The 23,794-nt window shown below is 39.9% G+C and overlaps 1 protein-coding gene across 9 annotated transcripts in view; it reads right to left on the bottom strand.

Annotated features, from left to right (window-relative positions):
• The window catches only part of SEMA6A (semaphorin 6A), a 117,988-nt gene that overhangs the window by 53,178 nt on the left and 41,016 nt on the right, over positions 1–23,794 (bottom strand). For all 9 annotated transcript variants that reach the window (XM_082782904.1, XM_082782905.1, XM_082782902.1 and 6 more), the window contains 5 exons: positions 13,137–13,274; positions 10,184–10,301; positions 4,452–4,512; positions 2,851–2,913; positions 1,911–2,012 (listed from right to left, as the gene is read on the bottom strand). In XM_082782904.1, the coding sequence (XP_082639030.1) occupies positions 1,911–2,012; positions 2,851–2,913; positions 4,452–4,512; positions 10,184–10,301; positions 13,137–13,236 (444 nt within the window). In that variant the 5' untranslated portion in view covers positions 13,237–13,274. The remainder of the gene's footprint in view (positions 1–1,910; positions 2,013–2,850; positions 2,914–4,451; positions 4,513–10,183; positions 10,302–13,136; positions 13,275–23,794) is intronic.

Raw genomic sequence — 23,794 nt, 5'->3', positions numbered from 1 at the left:
TCACGCTATGAAAACCACATACAGTACAGATTCACAAAGCATGAAAAACAACCCATCTGGCACCATCACCTACTCCCACCAACTTCTAGGTTGTACGTTACAGCACCTAAGTCCTCCAGTGGGGATGATCTGTCAGCATTTGTTTTCTGTCATGAGTCTTTTCTGTCAAAACCCACTGTGAAGGGAATTAGCTGCACTTATTTGAGGACAGAAAAGCATTTCAGTTAATAATGAGGGGAAATGAGCTGCAGTCCCAAGCAGCTCTCCTTCTACTGATCTAGGCACTGCAGACTGCTCTGCACTTCCACTTTGCCGTGAGGAGGGACTGCCCTGCTTTGTGTTTGGCACCTCGTTAGTGCTCTCTTTCTGTAATGCAGAAGTTTACAGAGGAAAGGTCAGGGGAGGTGCTCTGCTCTGACTCCTAGAAGCATTCCTACCTGGGCAGCAGCAGCTCAACAACAGGTGACGTAGCCTGCAGAGGCCATGCATCAGGAGAATGAGATGCCTGCAGCAATGGTTAGAAGGGCCATTTTTAACCCCCACAACCAGATGCCAAGGAGAATCTGCAGTTGTATTAAAAGACAGCTTTCCAACAAAAGTGGCTGTTAGAGATTTGTTAGCTGCATTAATGGTATGGAGCATGAAGCAATAACAAAACAGTGCTGTAGTACTGAATACTGCACTCAAGCCAGGAAGCCTCACTGCACGCTAAGAGCGAGATGCAAGCAGAGGAAGAAGAGGAGAGATGGCTGTTACAAGAACATCAGCCATCTGTATCAGATGGTTACCATGATGCAAGCTCGTATGTGAATAAATCTGATTCTTCCTCCACAGACTAAAAGGAAAGACTGTGATGAACTCCTCTAATGTATTTCCTAGACTATGGCCATTATAATGGCTAAACAAGGTAAATCAGCAGTGCAGAAAAAGCAAGGAAGAACAGCAGTCACAGTGAATACCACTCTGGAAGCTGTTTTCCTCAACGTTAATGTCTTTATGTTGTTTCTTACTCTGACAACACTGAAGAGAACAAAAATTGAGCCATGATTTCATCAAAAGCAGCATCAGTGAAGCTAAATTTTCTTTTTCTCAAAGGATAAGAAATGACCTGTGAGACATAGCAGTGCCTGAAAAAAACAAAGTCTAGATATCAAGGCCTAAGTGAACTAATTTCACAGCTGCTCCAAAGACATCCACTGATGGGGGTTGTATCACATTAAATTGCTGCATGGCTGAGAAAATTGGAAATATTTGATTAGATGGACCCTGCCAATATGAAGATGATGGAGACACACTATGTCAAAAGAAGAAACTGGGGTCAATGAATTAATGTCCAATATCCACAACTGCCGTGCTGTTGTGTCTTTCCCTGTGGAGGCTTGCTGTCAGGCAATGCTACAGTATGTAACACTGCAGAGTCTTTACACTTCTATATCTGCTAGGTTCCCAACACTAATTTTCCCAGGTTATAAGGCACTGACTCCTTAAGTGTCTTCAGAAGTGCCTCTGGGATGGAAAACAGGACCACAGTGACATTTAAGAATGTTACCCCAGAAATAATGCTCAACATCAGCCTCTGTGTTGATGTGGGTGTCAGTGGCAAGCTTAGGAACTTTCTCATGAGTGACTGCATCTGGAAGGAGGAGTCTGAAGGTCTTTGCACTTATGGAGGGCAATGCAAAGTGGCAATAAACTCTGATGTCTGGGAGCCACAAAGAAGCAGGTAACTGATCCAAGCAATCCTCAGAAATCTAATCAACACTGAGCTCTGTAGCATTGAAACAAATCAGGATAAATGCTACAGGGTTGAAAGAGGAGCAGCTGAATGACACACATCATGCTGTTGCCAGCATAGTCACAATAAATCCAACAGAAAGGTAGGTCATAAATCCCACAAACAGATCACATACCTTGTAGTTCCTGCAAGAAGGGTTGAATGCATTTGTTCCACAGATAAACAATGTATCCTCATTTCTTTTTAGGAGAACCTTAATAAAATTATGACATTCATCCTGAAGAAAAAATAATAAAAAATATTTAAACTACTGTATTTTGGTCGTCTGGTTTTATTTTGTTGATATGATCTTTCATTGTCAGGTCTAAAATGAAGTTGGCTGGTAGTTACTGAGATATTCTGGGCTTTATTTCAACTATGTTTAACTGACAATGAGCATGATGCAATTGATTTCCATTCTAGTTAAAATGGTTACATAGAACTGAGGCTATGATATTCATATTATAGTTCAGATTCTACTATTGTTCACTTAGGATAATTTTGTTTGAACACTGTTGTCTTCCTCAAGAGTGAAAATCTAATCTTCTCATCTATGTTGCTGTAAGACAGTACCATCATCAATGCAATGTACTGGTATAAAGCAGCTGTAACTAGAAGAGGAAGCAGGTAAAAAGAATCAGAGTCTGCATCTAATTCTGACTCGACACGTGTTAGTCATAAGCTACACTAAGGGAACACTGGTATGAGAAACAGTGCTTCTCTATCTGTACACACCCATGCTTCCACAACTTCTCAGTAAACTCGTAAAGGAGGATGGACAGCAGCATTTAGCTTTAGAGGCAATGTTAAGCAAAATCAGGACATTCAGCATTATGTTCAAAATCTCCAGTGCTCTAAGCATTTCAGGATGTTGCTGTGGCTCCTGTTGTAATGCTTTATCACATTAAAAGTAAACTATTTTTGCAAATTAAAGCCTTCAGTAGGCTGATGGAAAAAGCAATTACAAGCAGAGAAGTGAATGGCATGATCCATTCCACATCACAGACAACAGCCTAAGATAATAGTGAAGCAGCTAAACTAAAGTGGCAGATGCAGAAGAAATGAAAATTGCCTACCTTATGTTTTCCCTTCATTCTGCATGTGTCTACATCAGCTTGTCTAGATTTCCATGTCAATTTCTGCAAGGATCAAGAAAAAATCAATTAGAGCCCAGAGGCTGTTGCATTTGATTTCAGAAGTAGAAGTCCCCTAGGGGAGACTTACTGTTGAACATATATTTGTTGAAAGCTTTCCACACCCTTTCTCCATGATTAATTCACCGTAACAATGAAAGATCAGTGATGTGGAGCATTCACTTAATTTTGTGTTGCTGCCTATTCATTAGACCAGAAATCTATCCCATTTTTTTGTGAAAGCCTAAAACTATTGAATTCCACAGTAGGCTAACATTTGAAAATATGAGCACTTTTCTAAAAGTACTAGATGCTCTATTCTTCTGATATTATTTTGCAAATCAGAAGAAACATTTATGGACCATATATCCTGGCTGGAACCTAAATTTAGTATGTATTTTGGAAGCCAACTTTTTAGATTAGCAAAGAGATTGCATTTCTGCTAATTCTTATCACTTCAAGTTAGCCAACTGGCTCAGAGAATGCGGTACCTATCATGATAGTACTGACTTTATCCACCAGTATTCTTCCTTTGGAACATTTACAGGTAAATCCCAGCCTTAATTTATTATTTATTTTATTGATTAATTTATTTGTTTTACAGTGAATTCCAGAAAATGTTACACATGGTAGGCTGATTAATTATAATCAAACTTTATTTAAGAATGCTTGGTCTAAGACAGTAGTAACACCTTAGACACTCTAACCATGACTTTCCTCCTGACAGTTTCCCATTAGTAAACTGATGTACTATCCATTTGCTTAAGGACTCCAAATTGAAAGAATAAACATGGATGTAGCAACATCGCTTTCATTTTCATGACAAATCCATGACCTCACTTTTTTGAAGAGCAGCAAGGCATAAACTCATCTTCAGCATCTTTCATAGCTATAACGAAACACTCCTCCTACAGCAGATTACACCCAATGGTCAAATTGATATGGTTGTCTGCTGGACCAAGGTTGTTTGCCACATGTTACATAAAGTGAGTGCAATGTAAAGGAGCTGAAGGAAGATTATTTCTAGCATGTTTATGTTAATATGCAATGTGGTAATGCAGACAAAGCTCTTTCTTAATTTGAATGTAACTTCCCATGGAGATAATGTGAATACATCTACAAAGTGATGCTATAATAAGATTTTATTTAGTGAGTACTTGCATGAGTGAATTTGTGTGCATGAAAATATGTAAATAGCACTCGCTTTTTATGATGAAAGTTTCAGTATACTTAATTGGGATAGTATAGCCATTATAGAAAGCTGCTGAATATAAATGAATATGTTTGACGTATGTTCCATCAGGGACCACGCTATATTTCAGTATGGATAGCTTATCAGCCCAGCTAAATCACTTATCAGAAATTCACAGAGGACATGATTGCTATTCTAGCTTTCCCCAAATATGATTAGCAATGCCATCCTACTTGCTTATTACAGTTTTTATAGCAGCGTTGGCAAGTTGTTTGAAACAATGTCATCTTCCTTTTTATTTGAAGCTTGTTCTAGTGTCCTTGGTTTCTGGAAGATGATAAAAGCTACTTACTTTGCTAAAATAAATTTCTTCTGTATGTGATGTGTCCATATCAACAGTATAAATATGGTCCCTGTAAACAAAGGCAAATGAATCCAAAGTCAAATGAAGTAGTCAAACCATTCATTTATTATGAGGAGAATTATCTATCACGAGGTAATCCATAATCCATACAAAAAAAAAAAAAAAAAAGATCACAGGTCTCACCAGGAAGCACTACCAACAGCATTGCTTGTTTCTCCCAGAAAAGCACTTCCATATATAAACTATCTTCCTTTCCATTATGAAAAAAGGAGGGGAAAAAAAGGAAAATTCTACAACACTTCAAAGCAATATTATTTCTTAAAAGGGATTGTTTCAACAAATAAGAGTTTGCAAAGGAGATGAGCCCTATATATTTTCTACTCCATAGGACTTAGAGCAGATGCCATGGTCTAGCATGCAGATGCTTTTATGTATCTGAAACCAGCTGCAATAGTCTGTGACAGCTTCTGCCAGCATCCTGGGCTAGCAGTCACTGTGCCATATTAAGCCATTCAGGGTTAAAAAGAGGTTAATGCTTTTTTCTTTCCTTCTTTCCTTCTTTCTAATTATGTGTCTAACCTCAGCTGTGATTATTTGATTGACAATATGGTAGGCAAAAGGCTGACAGCCATGAAACTCTTCCCAGGAATCATTCTTCTCTTCACACGCTGATGGCCAAACTAAACTTTAAAATATTCCTCTGAAAAAGTTCACATTTCTAAACTTGCATTTGCTTTTCTGTTTTCCTGAGAGCCTGACTCTCTCTACAATTAGCTGCCAATCTCTCTTTGGAAAGAGTAAATAGACTCAGCTACTCAGGTAAAGAAGCATTTTTAAATATTCTTTTCTGCACAAACTGAGAATAAGAACATTTCTGAACCTAAAATCTGAAAATAAAAAAAAATAAATGTTACAACATTGTAGTAGCAGCCACACCAAATTGAGAATGAAGAGAAAAAATATTGAGTATCTAATTTCTTCTCAAAATAACACCAACTTTTTTAAAAAATGTGGGAAGCTGTGCACCTGGAGAATGATCCAGGGCATTAAAAGGGTCTACACGGGCGTCTGCTGAAAGTAAGATACAGACTGCAGACTGCTTCCATTTTAGAAATTTCTGCTGTTAAGACTAGCTTCACTTTATTGGGTTTGGGGGAAACAGTGCTCTCTCTCAAATAAAGCAAACACAAAACATTATCAAAACAAGAATTAGCAACACTTTTCTCATGCGGAGAAAAGAGGCAGCATTGTTACATGGAACTGGCTTTTTAAAACCTACTGTCTGCTACAGCACTTGAGGCTATTTACTTTTTAAGACACCAAACTGAGGTGTTTTTTTTTTTGTTTTTTTTTTTTTTTTAATCTTTCTCCTCCAGACTCTGTAAAACCAGAACTGTCATTTTCTCTCAAGATTGGTTTAATGCTTCAGTTTATTATTGGCCTGACCCTACTGGCAGAGCAGTGGTCAGGGTTGGTGCTGGGCTCAGATTACCAGTTAGTGTTGTATCAGTCTTATAGGCTACTGCACGATTCCTTTTTTTAATGTACATTGCTCTTTGTTGCTATTACTCCTACTATATAAAAGTGGGAACAAAGTCTCTTGAATTGCAAATTAGGTGCTGCTGGATCTCTAAAAATGTTCTTCCAGCACAGCTCTTGATTTTAATTATCAGTCTTAGTTTACAGCAGTTAAGATTTTTTCTTTATAAACAAGACAATTAAAAGTACAGTGATGTTATTCAGAAAGAGGCTTGAGTTGCTTAGTTCCACCCTCAGTAAAACATCTTTCAGCGGGCTCACTTTCTGGTTTAAGAAATGGTTCAAAGAAAATTCAGACCCTGAGTTACGAGATCATGTAAAAGGGTTAATATCAGGCAAATTACATATCACTTTCTCATTTTGCATTTGAAACAAAGTTGCTGACAATGACAGTAGAGAGGGAGAGAGCTGTCAGATCATGGGGAAGGTTCTCCAGCCAAAGACAATAACGGATTGTCCTTGCCCTCCTTTTCCCACTGCTGCCCAACTCCTACTATCTACTAGCTGTGGTATGTGTACAGCTCACTGCTAATTAAGTTATTCTAACACAAATTGACTTAATCCTAGAGCTTCCGTTTTTCCCACCTCCAGTCAGCAGAACCGAGTTTTGTTGCCATGGCATAATCTTGTGGAGGAAGGGAATTTAAATCGTGCCACCGGCTGTGCATGACCCCTGGCCACTCGGTGCAGTGTCTGGAAATGTGTAATGGCAAGTGAAGAGGGAGCCATCCCGATGCTTCACGGGTTCAATAAACTGTTTTGTACGCACACATGAAGGGTGACAGATAATGTGGACAAAAGCAGCCACCACTGAAGACAGTGGGAGGAGGAGGCATTGCAAACTTAGAAAAGTGTGTGTGTGTGAGTGTGAGAGAGACAGCAAGATGGTACCCTTCCCACGAGAAAAAAGAAAACAGCTGCTCCTTTACACACTGTACCTCACACATTCTAGATGCAGAGCAACATGGTTTCATGAGCTTTGGTTGAGTTACGCTAATTTATCTCTGCCTTTCCAAAGGCAGAGATATGAAAGCCTTTCCAAAGTGACACAGAATTACATTTGATAATACTCAATACAGAAGTCACACATGCTTTATGACAAAAGACATGATGGACAGACAGAAATTACGTTCTGTGCCAGTCACTCAGTAATAAAGTGCCGGCAGTTCTGAAACTTGAGTTCACCCTCTCCTACTGGAGGAGACTATCTGCAAAGCAAACACTAGATTTTCTAAAACAACCAAATAAACAAAGTAAAACACAAGACTGGCAACAGCAAAACAAAACTGTCAATGTTTAATCATTTGTTTTGATTGCTTTTCTGCTAATGGTACAAATGTAAATTTAGCATTGCCATATTGAAAGCATGAAAGCAACACCTGATATGATAGCTAAGGGATTTATGTTAGCTGCAGTTTTCAATGAATCTTGCTACAAAACTCTTTAAGAAACACCTTCAATTGTGTACACATTTACACAATTGTCTCTAGATGTTACTGCCTCTGAAACAAAAGGCAGTATTGTAAACTTTCATTCACACTAATTACCACAAGATGACTAATTCCCTGAAGTTTATTACTTAAAAATGACCTTTGAATTTTAACTTATACAACACAGGTTTCTCAGCCCAGCAGGGGCTTTATTCAGTAACATGTGGAGGGGGAAAAGAATATGTCAAAGAGTGAGTTATCAGAAGAAAAAAAGTGTAAGGAGATTTTTTTGTGCCTGTGTAAATACAAAACAGACTAATACTTTATGCTTTCTTTGCAGGTCAATAGGCTCAAGGAGTATAGAAGCACTCCTATTATAATAAAATATTTTATACAAATGTATAGCTACAGAATATGTAAGAATATATATTCACACACCAATACACATATTCACCCCAAATGTTCGCGTGCTTTATATAACTTATGCACACAGTAGTTTTGTGTTCCAAAATGGGTTTTCCCAACTTGGGCTTGGGAAACTCAGGCACTGTAACTCTAATTGCGTCAATCTTTCAGTCTGGGAACAAACTATGAACACAACAGAGCAAAATTCACAAAAACAGATTTACCACCTTCTCCCTGCAAATGATTTCCTAGTTTAAAGGAAAACAAATAAGGAAAGCAAAGGGAACTCAGCTATGAAAAGGAGGAAATCCTGCTGCCACCTTCCAAGTAGCTTCAGCCCACTCCCCTGCCCTACTCGTTATCACACTGAAGGCAGCAGAAATGCTAAGCCCTGGGCTGGAACGAAGTGCAGGGTGGCCTTTCCTTGGGGCTGTCCACTGCAGCCAGTGCCACCACAGCTCCCGCACAAAGGGGAAGATGCCCCAGGCCTGAGCGCCTGGCAGCAGACTGCCCAGCAAACAGATCTCAAGGTGAATGTGAATCCCTTGTGGAAGGGATTCTTGTGCCCTAAAGCCACTCTTGGTATTAGGTCTACATGCTATGTTCAGGACTTGAGGCAAGGAGAAAACGAGGGGCTGGCCCAGGTCGCTTGGCACGTCCTGAGAGCAGGCCCTACCACGCCGAGTGCCAGGCCTGATGTGAGTGCAGGCTGGGAGCCAGAGCATCAGGGCATCAGGGATGTGTGATCTGCACCCCTGGGAGAGGGGAGCAGTGTCATGACCCCTTGGGGAAGGTCAGGAAAAAGAGCAGTTTTGAAAAAAAAGCAAAAAACAAACTGACAGTGTTCAGAAAAAAAATGTTATTCTCTGCTGGAAAACCTCAAACTCCACAACAACTTGGCTTTAAGACTCTGGCTCTTGATGTTGCTTTTGGGAATAAAAACTATGGCAGTGGAGGCTGCAGGGAAACCAACACGGCTTGGCATGAGCAAGAGACCAAAAGCCTGCCACATGGATGAAATACAAAAGCCAGTAAGTGAGAAGCCTGAAGAAGCTGTGTTTAGCCTATACAACGGCAATGGTAGGTGAGCAGTTACAAGTGCAGTTTTCAAGCAGCCATAGAAACAGCTATGTAAAAACCTCACCCAATGACTCTGATGGTGTAAAGCAATGGATTATTTGGTGTTGAGTAGAGATCAATAGGCAGATCTCCACCACAGGGCACATCTGACCACACAGAAGACAGGGAGCGACTATTTGAAAAGGAGCTCCTGGAGGCTAGCAAGGGCTTTGAGGAAAGGGGTGGTGGTGAGTGGCTTACTGTTCAGCAGCTGTTCCTTCACTTTGTTTGTTCACCTACCTCCTCTCCCATCTGCAGCAGCAGCCTGGCTCTCTGTAGCACACAGAAGGTTGCATATTTCTCAGGTGGAGGAGAAGGACCAGAAAAATGTCAGGAAGTAAGCTACTACTAGAGGGGTAGGTTTCCCAAACAGGATCTGGATCTGAGAGCTCTTGAGATAAACTACCCACCCTTGCTAATCAGGGCCCTTCCTGCATTCATCTTGTTTCCGTCAGGTAATTCCCACTATGAAATCATCAGCCTCCTTTGCTAACAGCAGGCAGGGAGAGGAAGTGTTAATGTTGGATCTGTGCCAGGTTGGCAGCTGTATAAATCAGTGTAGCGCCAGAGAGGCTGATAGGGCTATGCTGAACTACATTGACTAAATGGGTGGCTCTATAGGCAATTTTTATAAAGGGGCATGTGTTTGTATCTGCAGAGTATAGCTCTCCAAAAACCAACCAACCAAAAAAAAGCAAAAAACACAAAAACCCACTAACACCAAATTCAATTAACCTGAGTACCTCAAAAGAACAGTAGCAAACATGTTTCCATATCACTTTTTGTTTGATTGTTTGTTTGTTTTTTGATATTAAAAATATGCCTAAACCAGCAACACTCTTAACCAAACATGCCTTTCTGCGCTAGCAGAATAACTCTAAAATATGTAATTAATTTTGTGCACAAGCAAAATTACGGGATTAGGACAGACCTCTATTCCACGGCACTGAACAATTTATATGGCAAATTCCCTTTTCCATGACTAAAATGTAGCTGGAGGTATGTAGTCCTGAAAGGAATGGCTCAGTACCTTGCAAAACTAAGCCTTAGTTGACTGACTAACAAGGTGTCCAATATGTCTTGCTAACAGGCTGCAAACCCCTCTCTGAGTGTGAGAAAATCCTAAAAATAACATGCCCAGCAGAGAAGAACTCAGAATATCTTTCCTCTCCTCCCTTCTGCTCTGCAAGCAGCAAGGAAGGAGTGGTGAAGGAGAGGGCTACTGACCTAGCAGCAACGTAGAGGGTTCTGTTCATGACCATGACCAGCTGGATGTCCAGCCGGTGCCTCTGCGTGGTGTTCCGTCCCGGCTTGTGACCCACAAACACTGGATACTGTCTTGTATCTGTGGGAAAGCAAGAAAAACAGGGTTCTGGAGAAGAAGCACAAGACGTAAGAGAATCACAAATTGAAACCATGCTGACACAGAGCACCCTGGTGCCTGGCTGTGGCTGAAATCTGTGGTTTCTCTTTTCCCCCAGCAGCATGGCCTGGGGCAGGAAGGTATTGGCACAAAGAGCTGGATGGTTCTTCATGGTTAGTCTGCAGTTGTTGGGAAGAAAGTCATTACTTTTTTAGAAGACAAAAACTGTGAATTTCTTTAAAATGTAAAGCTGCTCTAGAGCTCTTGGCACACAGGTACATGGCACTTCTCACAGTTTTTCTTTCACTGCTTGCAGAGTTTAAATGCTGGCTCCTGGCTGCCAAAATGTATCTAGCAGGACAAAGCTGTTTTACAGTGGCCCATCAATCAACACAATGACTGAAATGGTAGTGGTTAAAGCAAAAGACTTGGCTCTGTGTGGCTCAAACTGCCAGCTGCATGGCTTTCCTACAGGATTGAACTGCCATTGTAAAGCAGCTGTGGGGATTTCTGAGAAACTGTGGGTAACCACTACTTGAACTTTTTAAAATGAAAGTCACTGCATATTATTTTGGCAACCAGTTGGATACTGCAGTTCTTCTGGCAACTGGACAACAATACTGACTGGAAGCCCTCTGTTGAGTTTATGCTATCAACAAGCCAGCTTTTTCCCTCTCTCTACCAAGTAGCAAGAGCATTTATTCACTCTATAACAACTGTGAACCCTTTTGACCGAGATCCACCTTGCTGTTAGATTGCACGAATACATGATCATGATGTCTAGATGCACAGACTAGGGAGACAGTTAAACAAATGAAAAGACAATTAGAAGACAAGAAGAGGATAAACTTCTGATGAACATCACCATAAGGCAGAACTGCTGTCTGAGTATATTCACAGAATCACAGGATGGTTGATATTGGCAGGGACCTCTGGAGGCCATCTGGTCCAATCCACGCCCACCACCCCCCGCTCAAACAGGACCACCAGTGCTGGGTGCCCAAGCCCATGTCCAGATGGCTTCAGATGGCCTTTGAACATCTCTGAGAAGGGAGACTCTCTGGGCAGCCTGTGCCAGTGTTCAGTCATTACACAGATTTGACTAGCATTGAGCCATGCCTGAACCTTTTCCCCATCAATATGTTTTCTCAGAAACCTGGAGATATTTGATGGAGTCTGTTTCTTCAGAAACTCAGTTACAGTTTAGTGTTTTTAGCTATTGTCCTCTGAAGGTTTTTTCCCTGTCAAGTTTGGTCAAAGTACTGACTTTGCCAGCATATCTTTTGCAAAGCACTTGAGAGCACCATGTGTCAGAAAGCCTGACAACAAAATGATAGAAAGAGAAACTTATCTGTCCCCAGACACTGAGGACTCTTGGAGAAACAAATTATCAGATTCCAACCAAGATATATTGGAAGCTTAAGTCAGAAGCTTAATGCTTCTGACTAAGACCTACATAAAAAATGTCAAGTTCCAACTTTCAAACTCTTCTTTATTCAGTACTGTTTCCTCTGTAGCTCACTGATGTAGCAGGAGCTGGGGCTTTTATGTTCATATGAATTTCATGATTCATATCATGAAATATGATGGAGAGAAGTCATCCCATGTTTCATGTGAAAAATCAGCATTGCCCTTCTGGACTGGGACAAAGTTGGTGCTGAAGACCCAATGACCACACCAGACAGGGTTCAGTCAGGTTTGCTTCAGAGCAGTTCTGCCATGCTCCTGTAACCCAGATGCCTACTAGCAGTTGGAGTACTTCAACTACACTCTGGGAGCCTGTCTTTCAGTTTTGTGTTCTCCAAGACAAACAAGCTTCAGGGTGTCCAGGCCCCCACAAAGCACAGTAAGCAGGGACAATTAGGAGATTCAATGCATAATCAAATGCCTGGTCCAAAGTAGACTTAAACATAAGCCTATTCATTGCTGACCTGCTATTCCTTAGCATGCTATTACAGAGTCACGTACTAAGTACTTCTTATTAAATATCTCAACCTTTGGGACTTCAGAAGACTTGTTTAGAGTAATCATAATTGAGCTGTGGTAAATGTGAAAGAATCACTTATGTTAAGCCTGACTTGCATGGTGAAATGCAGAGAAAGCTCTCCACCTGTTTAGTCAGTAAATCTCAGTACTGGCTTGCAGCTGTCTGTGTTACCCTAGATTTTTTAGTCTGCCAATTGCTGGTAAGAAAGAAGAGATATTGTCTTACAAAAGATTCATTGTCTTGCCTTTTTTTTTTTTTTTTTTTTTTTTATATCTACATTTCCAGCCAAAAAGGACAAATGCTAACCTAGAATCCATCAGAGTTTAAAGAAGTAAGACTGGATATTTGTATTAGCTCAACCAATTATGATTTTAAAACTCAGCTGTTTCAGTGTGCTATGTTTGATACCCTGAGATGTATCAAGGGTTATCCAGAGCTACAGTTTCTCAAGTCAGGTGAGGAATTGCTTGATCATGGAGAAAAAAGAGAAAAAAGTTTCCTTCATTTTCTTCTGGATAAAACAAGGTTTTTTGTTTTTTTCTTTTCTTTTCTTTTTTTTTTTTTTTTTTTTTTTTGATTATACTACTGAAAGGTCTGTTTGGGGAGGAGAAATGTTGTGGTTTTGGGGGATCAAGCAGCTCACCACCCAGCAGCCACCAATCAACATAAGAAAATCTAGTTCTTAGTATCTGAGAATGTAAATTGGTTGATCTGGGAGAAATCATGAAAAACAAATTTATTTATTGCACTTGCAAATAGCAAAATACTGTTGATTTGAAGTCCAGTGATTGCTGCTAAGCAAATGAAGACCTCTGGCCTCTTATACTTACAGTTGCCATGCGAAATACTGATCGGCTCAGAATCTTCTGGGAAACCAGCCCCAGCAAAGTGTAGCAGTGTGAAATATAGCAGCAAGGCTTCTGACCTCATAGTAGTTCAGCTGGGAGAATTTACTTCTTCACTTCACCCTGTGGAAGACAAACAAGGGCATAAGTCATTCAGTTTCAACCAGTACACATGGAAAGATAGAAAGCACAAATGAAAAGGACAGAATTATAGGATCATCTAGGTTAGAAAAGACCTTCAAGATCATCAAGTGCATCAACCTGACCTACCAAGTGTTGTCACTAAACCATATCTCTTAGTGACATGTCTGCATATCTCTTGTATACCTCCAGTGGTGACTCTACAACTTATCTAAGCAGCCCATTCCAATGCTTGATCACCCTCTCTGAGAAAAAATTGTCTTAATGTTCAACTTAAACCACCACTACTGCAATTTGAGACCATTTCTTCATGTCCTATCCCTTGTCACCTGAGAAAACAAACAAACACCCTCCTTGCTGCAGCCTCTTTTTTTGTGTACTTGTGGAGAGTGATGAGGTCTCCACTCAGCCACTTGTCCAGACTAAACTCCCCTTGAAGGGACTTCTAGTCCCTTCACCAGCTCTGTTGCTCTTCTCTAAACATGCCCAAGCAACTCAATATCCTTATGGTGAGGGGCACAACACAGAGGGTCTTCCCTTCTTTTCAAGCTTCTTCCTGTAACTGAGTAGGTATGCTGAATTTCTAAGTAGAAACTGCCCCACCATGCATTTCCCTTCTAGCCCGTGCCCCAGCAGTACCATGTTGTGGCAGAAGACAGGCTTAAGTACCTGTGAATTAGTTTTCTGCCTGATCTGCTTACATGCAAGAGAGAAACTTGTGTCCTGCACTGATCAATAGCTGACAAGTTTTACAGGAAATTTTGAGTTTGCATGCTTGTTTGTTGTTTATTTTTATTTTTTTTTTCTTTACATAATTAGATGATGATATACATGATAAATAAATAAGAACTACACTACATTATTCTGGTTAAGAATAGATTAAGGGTTATGTTACAGGACTGATTCATACCCTGCAGAGTAGTGAATCAAGTGAAGAAAAACAGAGAGAACTTGATGGAGCATGCAGAGCATGTCATTGGGCTTTGCCATAAAAATATGTACCCATAAATTTAGGTGCCATAAAACCAATACTCCAACTTGTGATAAAATAAGGGAGAACAGAACTGTCTAAAAGCAGCATTTTTTCCCTGAGTTCCAATGATGCATTCACTCATTCACATTTCATGTAAAAAATATCCCTAAATCTTGAAGATAAAAGGAACCACAGGGGCCTTCAGATACAGTGGAAGAAAACAGTGCATAATACAGTAAACAGCTCATAATTCCCAGGCAAATTTCACACAGACGTTGATCTGCAGGGGAAATCAGTGTAAAAGTGGGGTTTTCTTTTCATCCCTTCCAGAGTTTCAAACCTTTGATGCCGTCTGCCAAAGATTCCTTCTGAACAAAGCTATTTTACAGTAGCCTGTCAGTCACTCAAGATTTATGGGCAGAAAGTCAAACTTCATAACCTACATAGTCTTTGAAACTTAATTTGGCAAACAAAGTGCTAACTTGCCCTTCTGCAACACCACTTAATATTAGATACCTATGTCTCCTTCTCTATGCCAAAAAAAGTATTAACAAGTCTTGAGTGTTGCATTTTCATCTGTAATTTCACAGACACAGCTGATTCCCCATCTTTTACACAATTCAAAATGTCATGATAATTAATTTCCCTTATCAGATATTTGCTTTTAAGTAAAATTTCAGTTCCCCTAACTGGATTGGAATAGAGCTCTGTTGTAGGGCAATACAGTTCATAAGGACTAATGATTTATTATGTTCTGTGTTGGACTATTATTCAAACACACAAATTGGAAACTTGGCTGATTCTCTCTTTCTATTAACAAAATAGCTGAGAGACTGAGTTAGACTGAGACTGGAAAAAAAATAAAATTTAATGTGAGTCAATGACTGACACCTTAACTGAGCAAAGTGTCAGACGGATGGCAAAGAATAAAAATAGCAAGAATAAATACAGCACAATACAGAAACTGTCTGTCTATTATACCTTATGTGAAAATGCATACTGGAAAATAGTACATACAAGCCCCAAGAGAAGCATTTCCATCTAGCACTGGTTAGGCTGATAGCTGTGTATGATTACTGACACAGCTACGTCTGCCTGCAGACACTTTCTTTAACTGTTTCCTCCATTTGTCTCTTTAATCACCTCTTACATTTTGTCTTGACTGCTAACTCTCAGGGGCAGGAACTGTTTCTTTCTATTTGTTTCTGTGCCCAGTGAAACCTCATTTGGGGGCCTTAGGGATGCCCAAAGTAGAAATAAACATCAGAAGTAAATACAATACTTGGAAATAGTTTCCCTCAAAAGGTTTGAATTAGAGGTAAGGTACACATTAAAGGCATACATTTCTTTCTCTTTTCAGAATTTGAAATGCAATTTCACCACTTTTTAAATTTTGTCACCAGAAAGTGGCCAAACAAACTATCTGATCTTAATGTACAGAGATTTAAATTATTTCCTTCTTGAAATTGCTACAGTCCAATACAAAACTCTTTTCTGAAATGCACATGAGCAGCAACAGTTTAACAGAGAGAAACTTATCAAGCAATCCATTTCTTCCACTTGAGCCTTATTCATTCACAGTATCAGTCTGCAGGCTGACAATTCAAACCACTTGGCTCACAGTGAGACTCTGGAGCAGAAGAATAGCTTGCTGCTACTCCCTATCAGCACAACATCCACTATCCAACAACGTGTGTTTGCTACCAGGAAAGCATTAAGGTACTGCAGACATATTGCAGCCTCTTTGCCTTAGAGCCTGGAAGACTTTTCTTGTGGGTGATTCTGCACAATCACTGACTTCTTCTCATTAAGACATTAATACCATTCCATGTAAATATATACCAGAGACACCTGCCAGCAAATGAACAACATCCAGCATGCTTACACTGTCATTTTATGTATATGTTATCAGACCATATCTTTTTTCCGTTACCTGAAAAGAATTAGCCAACAAATGAACTGTCATATTGCCTTTTAACCAAGATTAGATTAGTAGGCTTAGAAGTATATGGAATTCTCTGTCATTCCTAAAGGTAGTTTCTGCGGAGAAGAGAGAAAAAGAAGCATAATTCTCTGTTGCTGTAATACTAATGTATTTGTTGGAATTCATAGAAAGCAACTGCAAAATGTCTAATTTGGTCTGTCCACGTTTCAAGTGGACTACAAACCTGTACCACTGCCTGTGCCAATAAAGTAACATTGAGTACGACACAAGTTGCATCCGAAGGCAGCTTTCTACAAGGAGGTAATTATTCAAACATAATGTTACTTTTGCTGCTCTTACAATGGTGGAAAGAACTGTACTGTTTCAGTGAAATTTCAGAAGAGTGCTGATTCAAGAAGGTCACACTTATTTTTAGTACAAACTTCCTTTTCAGCAAATCCTCAACTCTGGTTGAGCTCCTGGGAGTGATGTAAATGTTCTCACTTGCAACTGTACTAAAGCTACTTCCTAATCAAAAATGCTTCTAAAAGCAGTGTTTGAGGAAACAGAAATAGCTAAGTGGCAATGCTGGGTGAGTACAGGTGCCATCTCCAAATAAACATTTTGCAAACATCAGTGGAGAGACCTTCAGTCAACATAAACCACTTTAGTTCAATCAAACTTACTTTAAGTCATACTGGCTTCTCAGCCAGAGAGAGTTCTCAGAACCCTTTTCGAAATATACTTATTGCTCCCATAAAGCATGCTAATGTTCACAAGAAGAGTGAGTTGTGCTGCTCTTTTACTGGTGGACCCCTGGAATATAGTACTGCATGCATGTTAGAATGTTCTGGAATTTGTGCCTAATGCATGCCTTGTAGTGATTGAGCTGGTGGCATTGATTAGACTTCTTCCAAGCTTCAAGAAAGCCAACTAACCTGCTTTTTTTTCATTTTTCTAAGACCAACACAAATACAGCTTCATGCAAGATGCTCTGATTCTTCTTTCTGAAGTTTGTGTTTTCAAATACTGTATATATAAGATGACTTTTTCTTGTTCCCTCCTTTTTGTCATAGTATGTTTAAGTATAAACAGACCATATAATTTCCTAATGTATATGGAAACCAAAGTTTTACCTTCTTAGATGGTATATATTTTTCTGATTGTACAGTGCAGCCCAAAGTGGAACCACCTTTGAGTAGGATTTTTAAATATTAGTTTTTGTTTGAATATTAATTTTTTATTATGTTTGAGTATTAGTTCAATACAATTGCTATTACTATTATATTTATTTACTCAAAGCCTCCTTATACGTATGCAAGTACATATATATACACATATATGTACATATATGTATACTTTCTCCACAGCATATATGCATGACACATCAGTATTAATTTAGTAAAAACCATGCTGCTGGTATGAAGGAATTTCTGACTTTAAGAAAACAATATTCATTCTTATATGGTTTCCAAATCAAGGAGGAAAGACTGAACCTAGTGCTCTTCCTGGTTTTTAGAATCGATGGCTACCAGAATCCAGCATGATGAGTTCTGCTTTCTGCTGTCTGAACTTTTCAGTTTCTAGTGAAAAACAGTTTGGGTGGAAATGGGTATAGAATAACTGCCTGGCCAAAGAAATGATCACATGGCTACAGAAACACCTCCCTAGTAGTAACAGGGCTATTGTAAGCATGCAAGCTCCAGCAAGTTTATATCATCATATGAAAAGTCCTACATGGAAGTGCTAACTTAATGGTAAACTCCAAAAGTGAATGGCCAGATTTGATCTCAAGAACAAATTCAGCAGCAATAGCAATGACACATCTATAAGAAATGATTGGAAGAGACAGTATTCTATCTTAGAAAACCTCCCATCTTGCTGCCTTGGCCTCACTTTGCATTCAGCTACCCCTGTAAAAGCCCAAGAAAAATCATAGAATGTAACCATGTCAGCATTTTCCCATGACACAGTAAGTCTGATCAGTAATGGACAGATCTTGTTATATTCATTTATTACAGACCTTTTTTACACTACGATGGGATATGTTCATGCACAACAGCTGCACTTCAATCCACAAATTGTGAGGCTTAATGTGAAAATTACCAGACAAAATTCAATGGTCTGTGTTATGCATGAAGCAAGACCAGGAAACCTAATAGCCATAAAAAAAACATGACAGTGTTAAACAAAATATTTTATTTCTACAAATATGTAGAAATAAACTCTCCTTCAAACAGCCTAGAAGTCTAGTGAAAAGGAATAGTATTTAACCAAACACTGAGGAAATCAAAAATTTATGAATCTGAACTACTGCATAAGAAACACCACATAACCAGAAAAAGCAGCAGCTTCTATGAACTGACTGCAGATATATTCAACAAATAGCCCTTCTCATCACATATTCAACATTCCTTATTTTCTTATCCTGGTAAATGCAAAAGGACCACACAGGAAAAAACAACAACAACAACAACAACAACAACAACAACAACAACAACAACAACAACAACAAACCAACTGAAACTGACCAGAAGGTTTGTGTAACAGAAATAACAAAAATATTTGAGGCTTTCCTGTGGTAAGAGGTTTAAAAGCATGCAAGTGAACAAGAAACCCAAGTTCTACTTCAGTGTCTCATCAGAAGAGACTTAGATAGCAAGACCTACCTTCTCATATATAAAAAGCACATACTGATCTACATACATGCGTGCACATGCCTTGCCATGTTGAAGGCAGAGTGCAGAAACCAGCTGTCTGACCTGAATTCTATTCCCTGCTATTATGCAGATTTGCCATGTGATGCTGGCAAGCATCTTTTGCTTCCTTTGGCTAACCAAGACTTTGGAAACTTCTGAGTGGAAGATGTTGTTACTGCTATTTACCCTTTTAAATTCACAGTTCCTAGAAAGTGAAAGACAAGAGTTCTTTGCAAGTCAGGGAAAGGAATTAGTAATAACACAACAACAATAATGGCAACATCAACAACAAGAAGACAGGAATACAACCTGCAGGCTGCAGTTTCCAGAAAATGAGGATAGCTAGGCCAGCACAGTGGAGCTGTTCAGGAGAGCATCCTTTGTCTGAGCCTGTTTGGATGGTGGGCTGACTCTTCCTCAAGCACCTTGTGTGGCAGCATCTGGTAGCAGAAGGGATCATGAAAGATGCCCAGGCTGAATGGTGCCAAGGGGATCAGGCAGATGTGAGCAAACAGAAGCTCAGCGGGTGCTTGAGGGGCTCAGAAGACAGGAGACACAAGTGGCTATCAGCAAGACGCAGCATGGAGTGCCAGACATCACAACAGAATTGGCATGTGGCAAGACAATGGCCAGGGTGGCCAGATCGTTTTCTCTTGTAATTTCTCTAATAGTTGCTGCTCAGCCATGTGAATGGTGGTGCAGGTGGCCACAGAAACTTCATGCCAGCTCTGTGCCCACTGCCACTACCAGCCTCCAACATCTTTTTGTGACTGGAAGTGCAGCCATCATTCATCTTTCCTCTCCTGTCCTGCTCCTGTTGTCTCTACAGCTGGCTGTTCATTTCATGTGGCCAAAAAAATACTCTAGCACTCCAGGTATCTGGCCCTTATGCCAGGGAGGCTGGTCCGTGAACGCAGTGGGCAATCACCACAACTCCTTTAAGTCACATGGTGGCCTGGGGTCTCTTCTGAATGCTGGGGGAAGGAGGCAGAGTCTCCAGGGAAGGCTCACACCTCTCTGACATCCCTTTTGAACCTACCTTTTGTGTGTGAAGCACATTCTCTCTAACCTTTTCTGTGTAGCAGAGAGCTCTCCCTGACCGTAAGAGCAATGCATGGGTGCCCTCTGCTATACATGCTTTACTAACATTTTAATTGGATTCACCGCTGCTTACTCATGGCCCAGCTGCTGTGGGCTGCACGCCAGATGTGATGATTAGGCCCAAGGGAAAGACACCATTGAGAGTGATTTTGCCTCATATAGTAAGCAACAGCATCTATCTTTATTTAAAAGAACAATGCAAACTTTATTACTAGTTTGATGAAACACAGATACACCGACCATTCAGAGCTTTCCATTAAGATCTGCAAAAATGTGTGGCTAAAATAAAATTTGCAAAATTTGCAAAACATAAAGTGCTTTTCAAGTGATTCAGGGTTATCTCCTTATTTTGTTCAGATCTATGTAAACATGAGTACTAACCAGCTCTCCTGTCCCTTTGTTTGCAACGTTACAAGGCCATACATCAGGCACAATAATGTCAGCTATGATATGTAACATCACTACCTCCTGCCTCTGTAAGTGATAAGCTGAAAAGATTTGGACAACCCCCAGGCAGAACTGATGAGCCTCAGCCTGCAGAACGGTAGTAGCAGGTGTCAAGTCAGTAGGCAAAACTCAGCATGCCTAATGCTGGCAACCTGTCTTGTCAAGATCAACATTACTGCTCGATCCAGCACAGTACGAAAAGAAAACATAAAGAACAAATGGAGGCCTAAATAGGAGAAACCTTCTGCTGACCTGGGTGAGACATCCCTGATGACTGCCGCGTTAATAGGATGCTGCTGTTCAGAGAGGGAACAGTCAGATGGAAGATGAACATCTCCCAGATGGAATTAGAAGCATCTCAGGCCTATCGATTTTGGTTGTAACCTTTACTGTAAACAGTCCACGGGGGCCTCATCAGCCACCTGTTCAGTGATATTTGCATTGAAATATAGAGCCAAAGCAAATGAGAAAATGGCCACAGTTCCTTGCTAAAGCATCTGCTCTGTTCCATCCCCCTGTCTATGCAGCACCAGGAATAGCAAAGGTACAGGTTTTAGAGGAAGGGGTAACACAGTGGCACTAGCTCTGTCACACAGCACCAGAAACAATGAACACACCATTTGTCATGATGTTGATGGTGGTGGTAGTGGTATTATATCATGCAATATTTCACTTTCTAATAATTGCTCAATTCTATACTGAAATCAGGCTTGCCAAAACTGGGAGGAAAGCCATCTGTGCCTGGAGGATGACTGCCAGAAACATTTGCAATTTTATTTTGGGGTTATAAACCTGCAGAATGGAACAAAGGCAGTGCCTAAATAACCCCTTTCACTCACCACCCCCAACTACATACAGCAACAGACCTAACCCTGGAACAGCTTGGCTGGTCATTACAAAGATGTCTTTATTATTTTTAAAAGCCTCACATTTAAGAGATAAAAATAGCTCTATTGATTATTTGTGGGACTTCAGCAAACCTCTGTCAAGGTTTTGAATTGATTTAAGAGCTAAATGTAGCAATCACTGCCTTTTGACAGGAGAGAATGCCATCTCTAATATATACTCTGCTGTTTCATCTCAGCATGCTTAATAGAAAACAGATACACTACCAGCAACATCATTACTCTCCCCAACCCTCACTTTGCCTGGGAAATATCAGTGCCAGTCAGCTGACCTTCCATTCTCTCATCTGATAAATGGAATAAAAATTATGTAGCTGCAGGTGACCCAAAGCTATAATGGGAGTGAAAAGTGGCCTTCCTTTGTTTTCCTTTCCTTTTAGATAACAAAGGTGAAACATGGAGCCTGCTGTATTTACACAGCAATATTGACAATTGCCACTGATTAAAAGTTTGAACACAGCTCCGCAGACATTGTCTCAGCTGCCACGTGTCAGTTGTAAATGTAACATTAGGATCAGGCAGTAATCCTAAAACAATCTCTCCAGCTCAGCCAGATCTTCAGGTCAGATTTCCTCAGTTCCTTAGCATCTGCCTGCTTCCATTGTTGGTACATACTTAAATGGATTCCAGCCCTTCTTCACCCTCTGACCAGAAAGAAAGCCTTAATTATCACTCCTCTTACCTCTGTGTGACAGATGAGATTGATACACAAGAGCACAGGTTAACTCTGAAGACAAAGTTAAGATCCCACAGAAGATACTGCTGTACTTACAGCACCTAATTGCTGCTTAACATAATCACACACACACAAAAACAAAACAAAACAAAACAAACAGCAACAAAAATATATATATATTTTTTTAATGGGATATTTTTTTTTTAATGGGAGAAACATGATGTTATATCTTTATGCATGAAAACCAGCTATATATTTCAGGAAACTTGTCCCATTTATTTGAAATAAAAGTGATGGAGATTTTTGTAAGGTGATAAAACAGCAGAGAAATGCAGATCCTCACATTTAAATCATCTGTTAAGTAACCAGATCACACTGCTGAGTTTTCGTGCAATTTGGCCAGTTGCAGCCCTAAATAGATTTCTGCAAAAGTTGACCTACTGACATGGCTTAATTTACCCTGAATGAAAGGCACCAATTGGCCTGGGTATGAAGTGGTTTGATACAGTATCAAGGTACTCCCCTACCCTACTCTCAAAATATAAATATATAAAAATTTAAATTAATTCTGCTGCAAATGCTATGAATGGACATGGACATCTACATATTAATTCATATTAATTACTCCAGCAGACGATGCCATGCTACCCCAAAGTGCTGCACTAGGGAGCAGCATCTGGGCAGCCCACCACTGCTCCGCATGGCAGCAGCCTAGTCATGTCAACAGCAAGATTTCAGCAGACCTCAGCATCACCTGCTATGGAAGGCCGCTCAGCACAAGGAAATGCAGACATGGAGCCATCAGACAAGCCAACTTCTACAGGCAAAAGAACGGGTAATCAGGCAAATTCATCTTGATGAGTTATGCTTGTCCATGTCAGATAAGAACTGCAAGTAAGCAAAGAGTTTGCAGTATGTATTTATAACTTTAGTCCCCAAATTGTTTATGATATCAGCTTTCTTAGGTTTCTCTGCACCTTCCAGAAGAGCATGAAAGAGACTACTGCAAACATGAATAACATCCACAAAAAGTGTAATCTCTGCATGGGAAAAGAACAAACAAACAAACAAACAAAAAAAACACCTCTGAGTGCTAAGGAAACAATCAAATTAAGTGGGAAAACTGTTATTCAGCACTCCATCTGACATTTCTCACCCTTAAGCATCCATCTGTCTGTCCGTCCATCTGTCCGTCCATCCATCCATCTACATGTCCGTACACGCAGACATTCACCCCAAATTTAAAAGGCTTGTTTATCACAGGAAAGGGTTTATATTAAAACTTTAGAGAAATTTCATAGATTGCTGTCTTTCATGATTACTCTTCACTGCCCAATGTTGTTTTTTTTTTTTTTTTTGCTGATATTTTTGGAAACTTTAAAGGAGTAAAATAAATCTGACTCTGAGACAGAAAATCTATGTAGTTTGCTTTTCCTCTGAGATGAGCATGATGCTTGCAATAATCCAGTTCCTGCAGTTTGCTAGTAATTGTTAGCTGCAAGTGGCAGTCTCTGAGCTTTGTTCTGCCTAGATTCACGCCCAAACAATTCCCAAATTTTACATTACATATAATCCTAACAGCTTTATGGACAAGTTAATACTAGAAAGAACCCTATCCCCAAGAACGCCTCTTGGGTAAAGGGATGAACTCAGTGTGGCAACATGACATATTCTTCACTCATATCTCCACTGCACCACAAAAGGGTTATATATATATATTAAAAACAAAACAAAACAAAACAACAAAAAAAAACACCTCAGAAGGCAAAAGAAGAAG

The sequence above is a fragment of the Aythya marila genome, assembly GCF_965140915.1.
Source record: "Aythya marila genome assembly, chromosome: Z".
NCBI lineage: Eukaryota > Metazoa > Chordata > Aves > Anseriformes > Anatidae > Aythya > Aythya marila.
The sequence above is the reverse complement of the archived record's forward strand: the minus strand, read 5'-3'. Positions and strand labels throughout refer to the sequence as shown.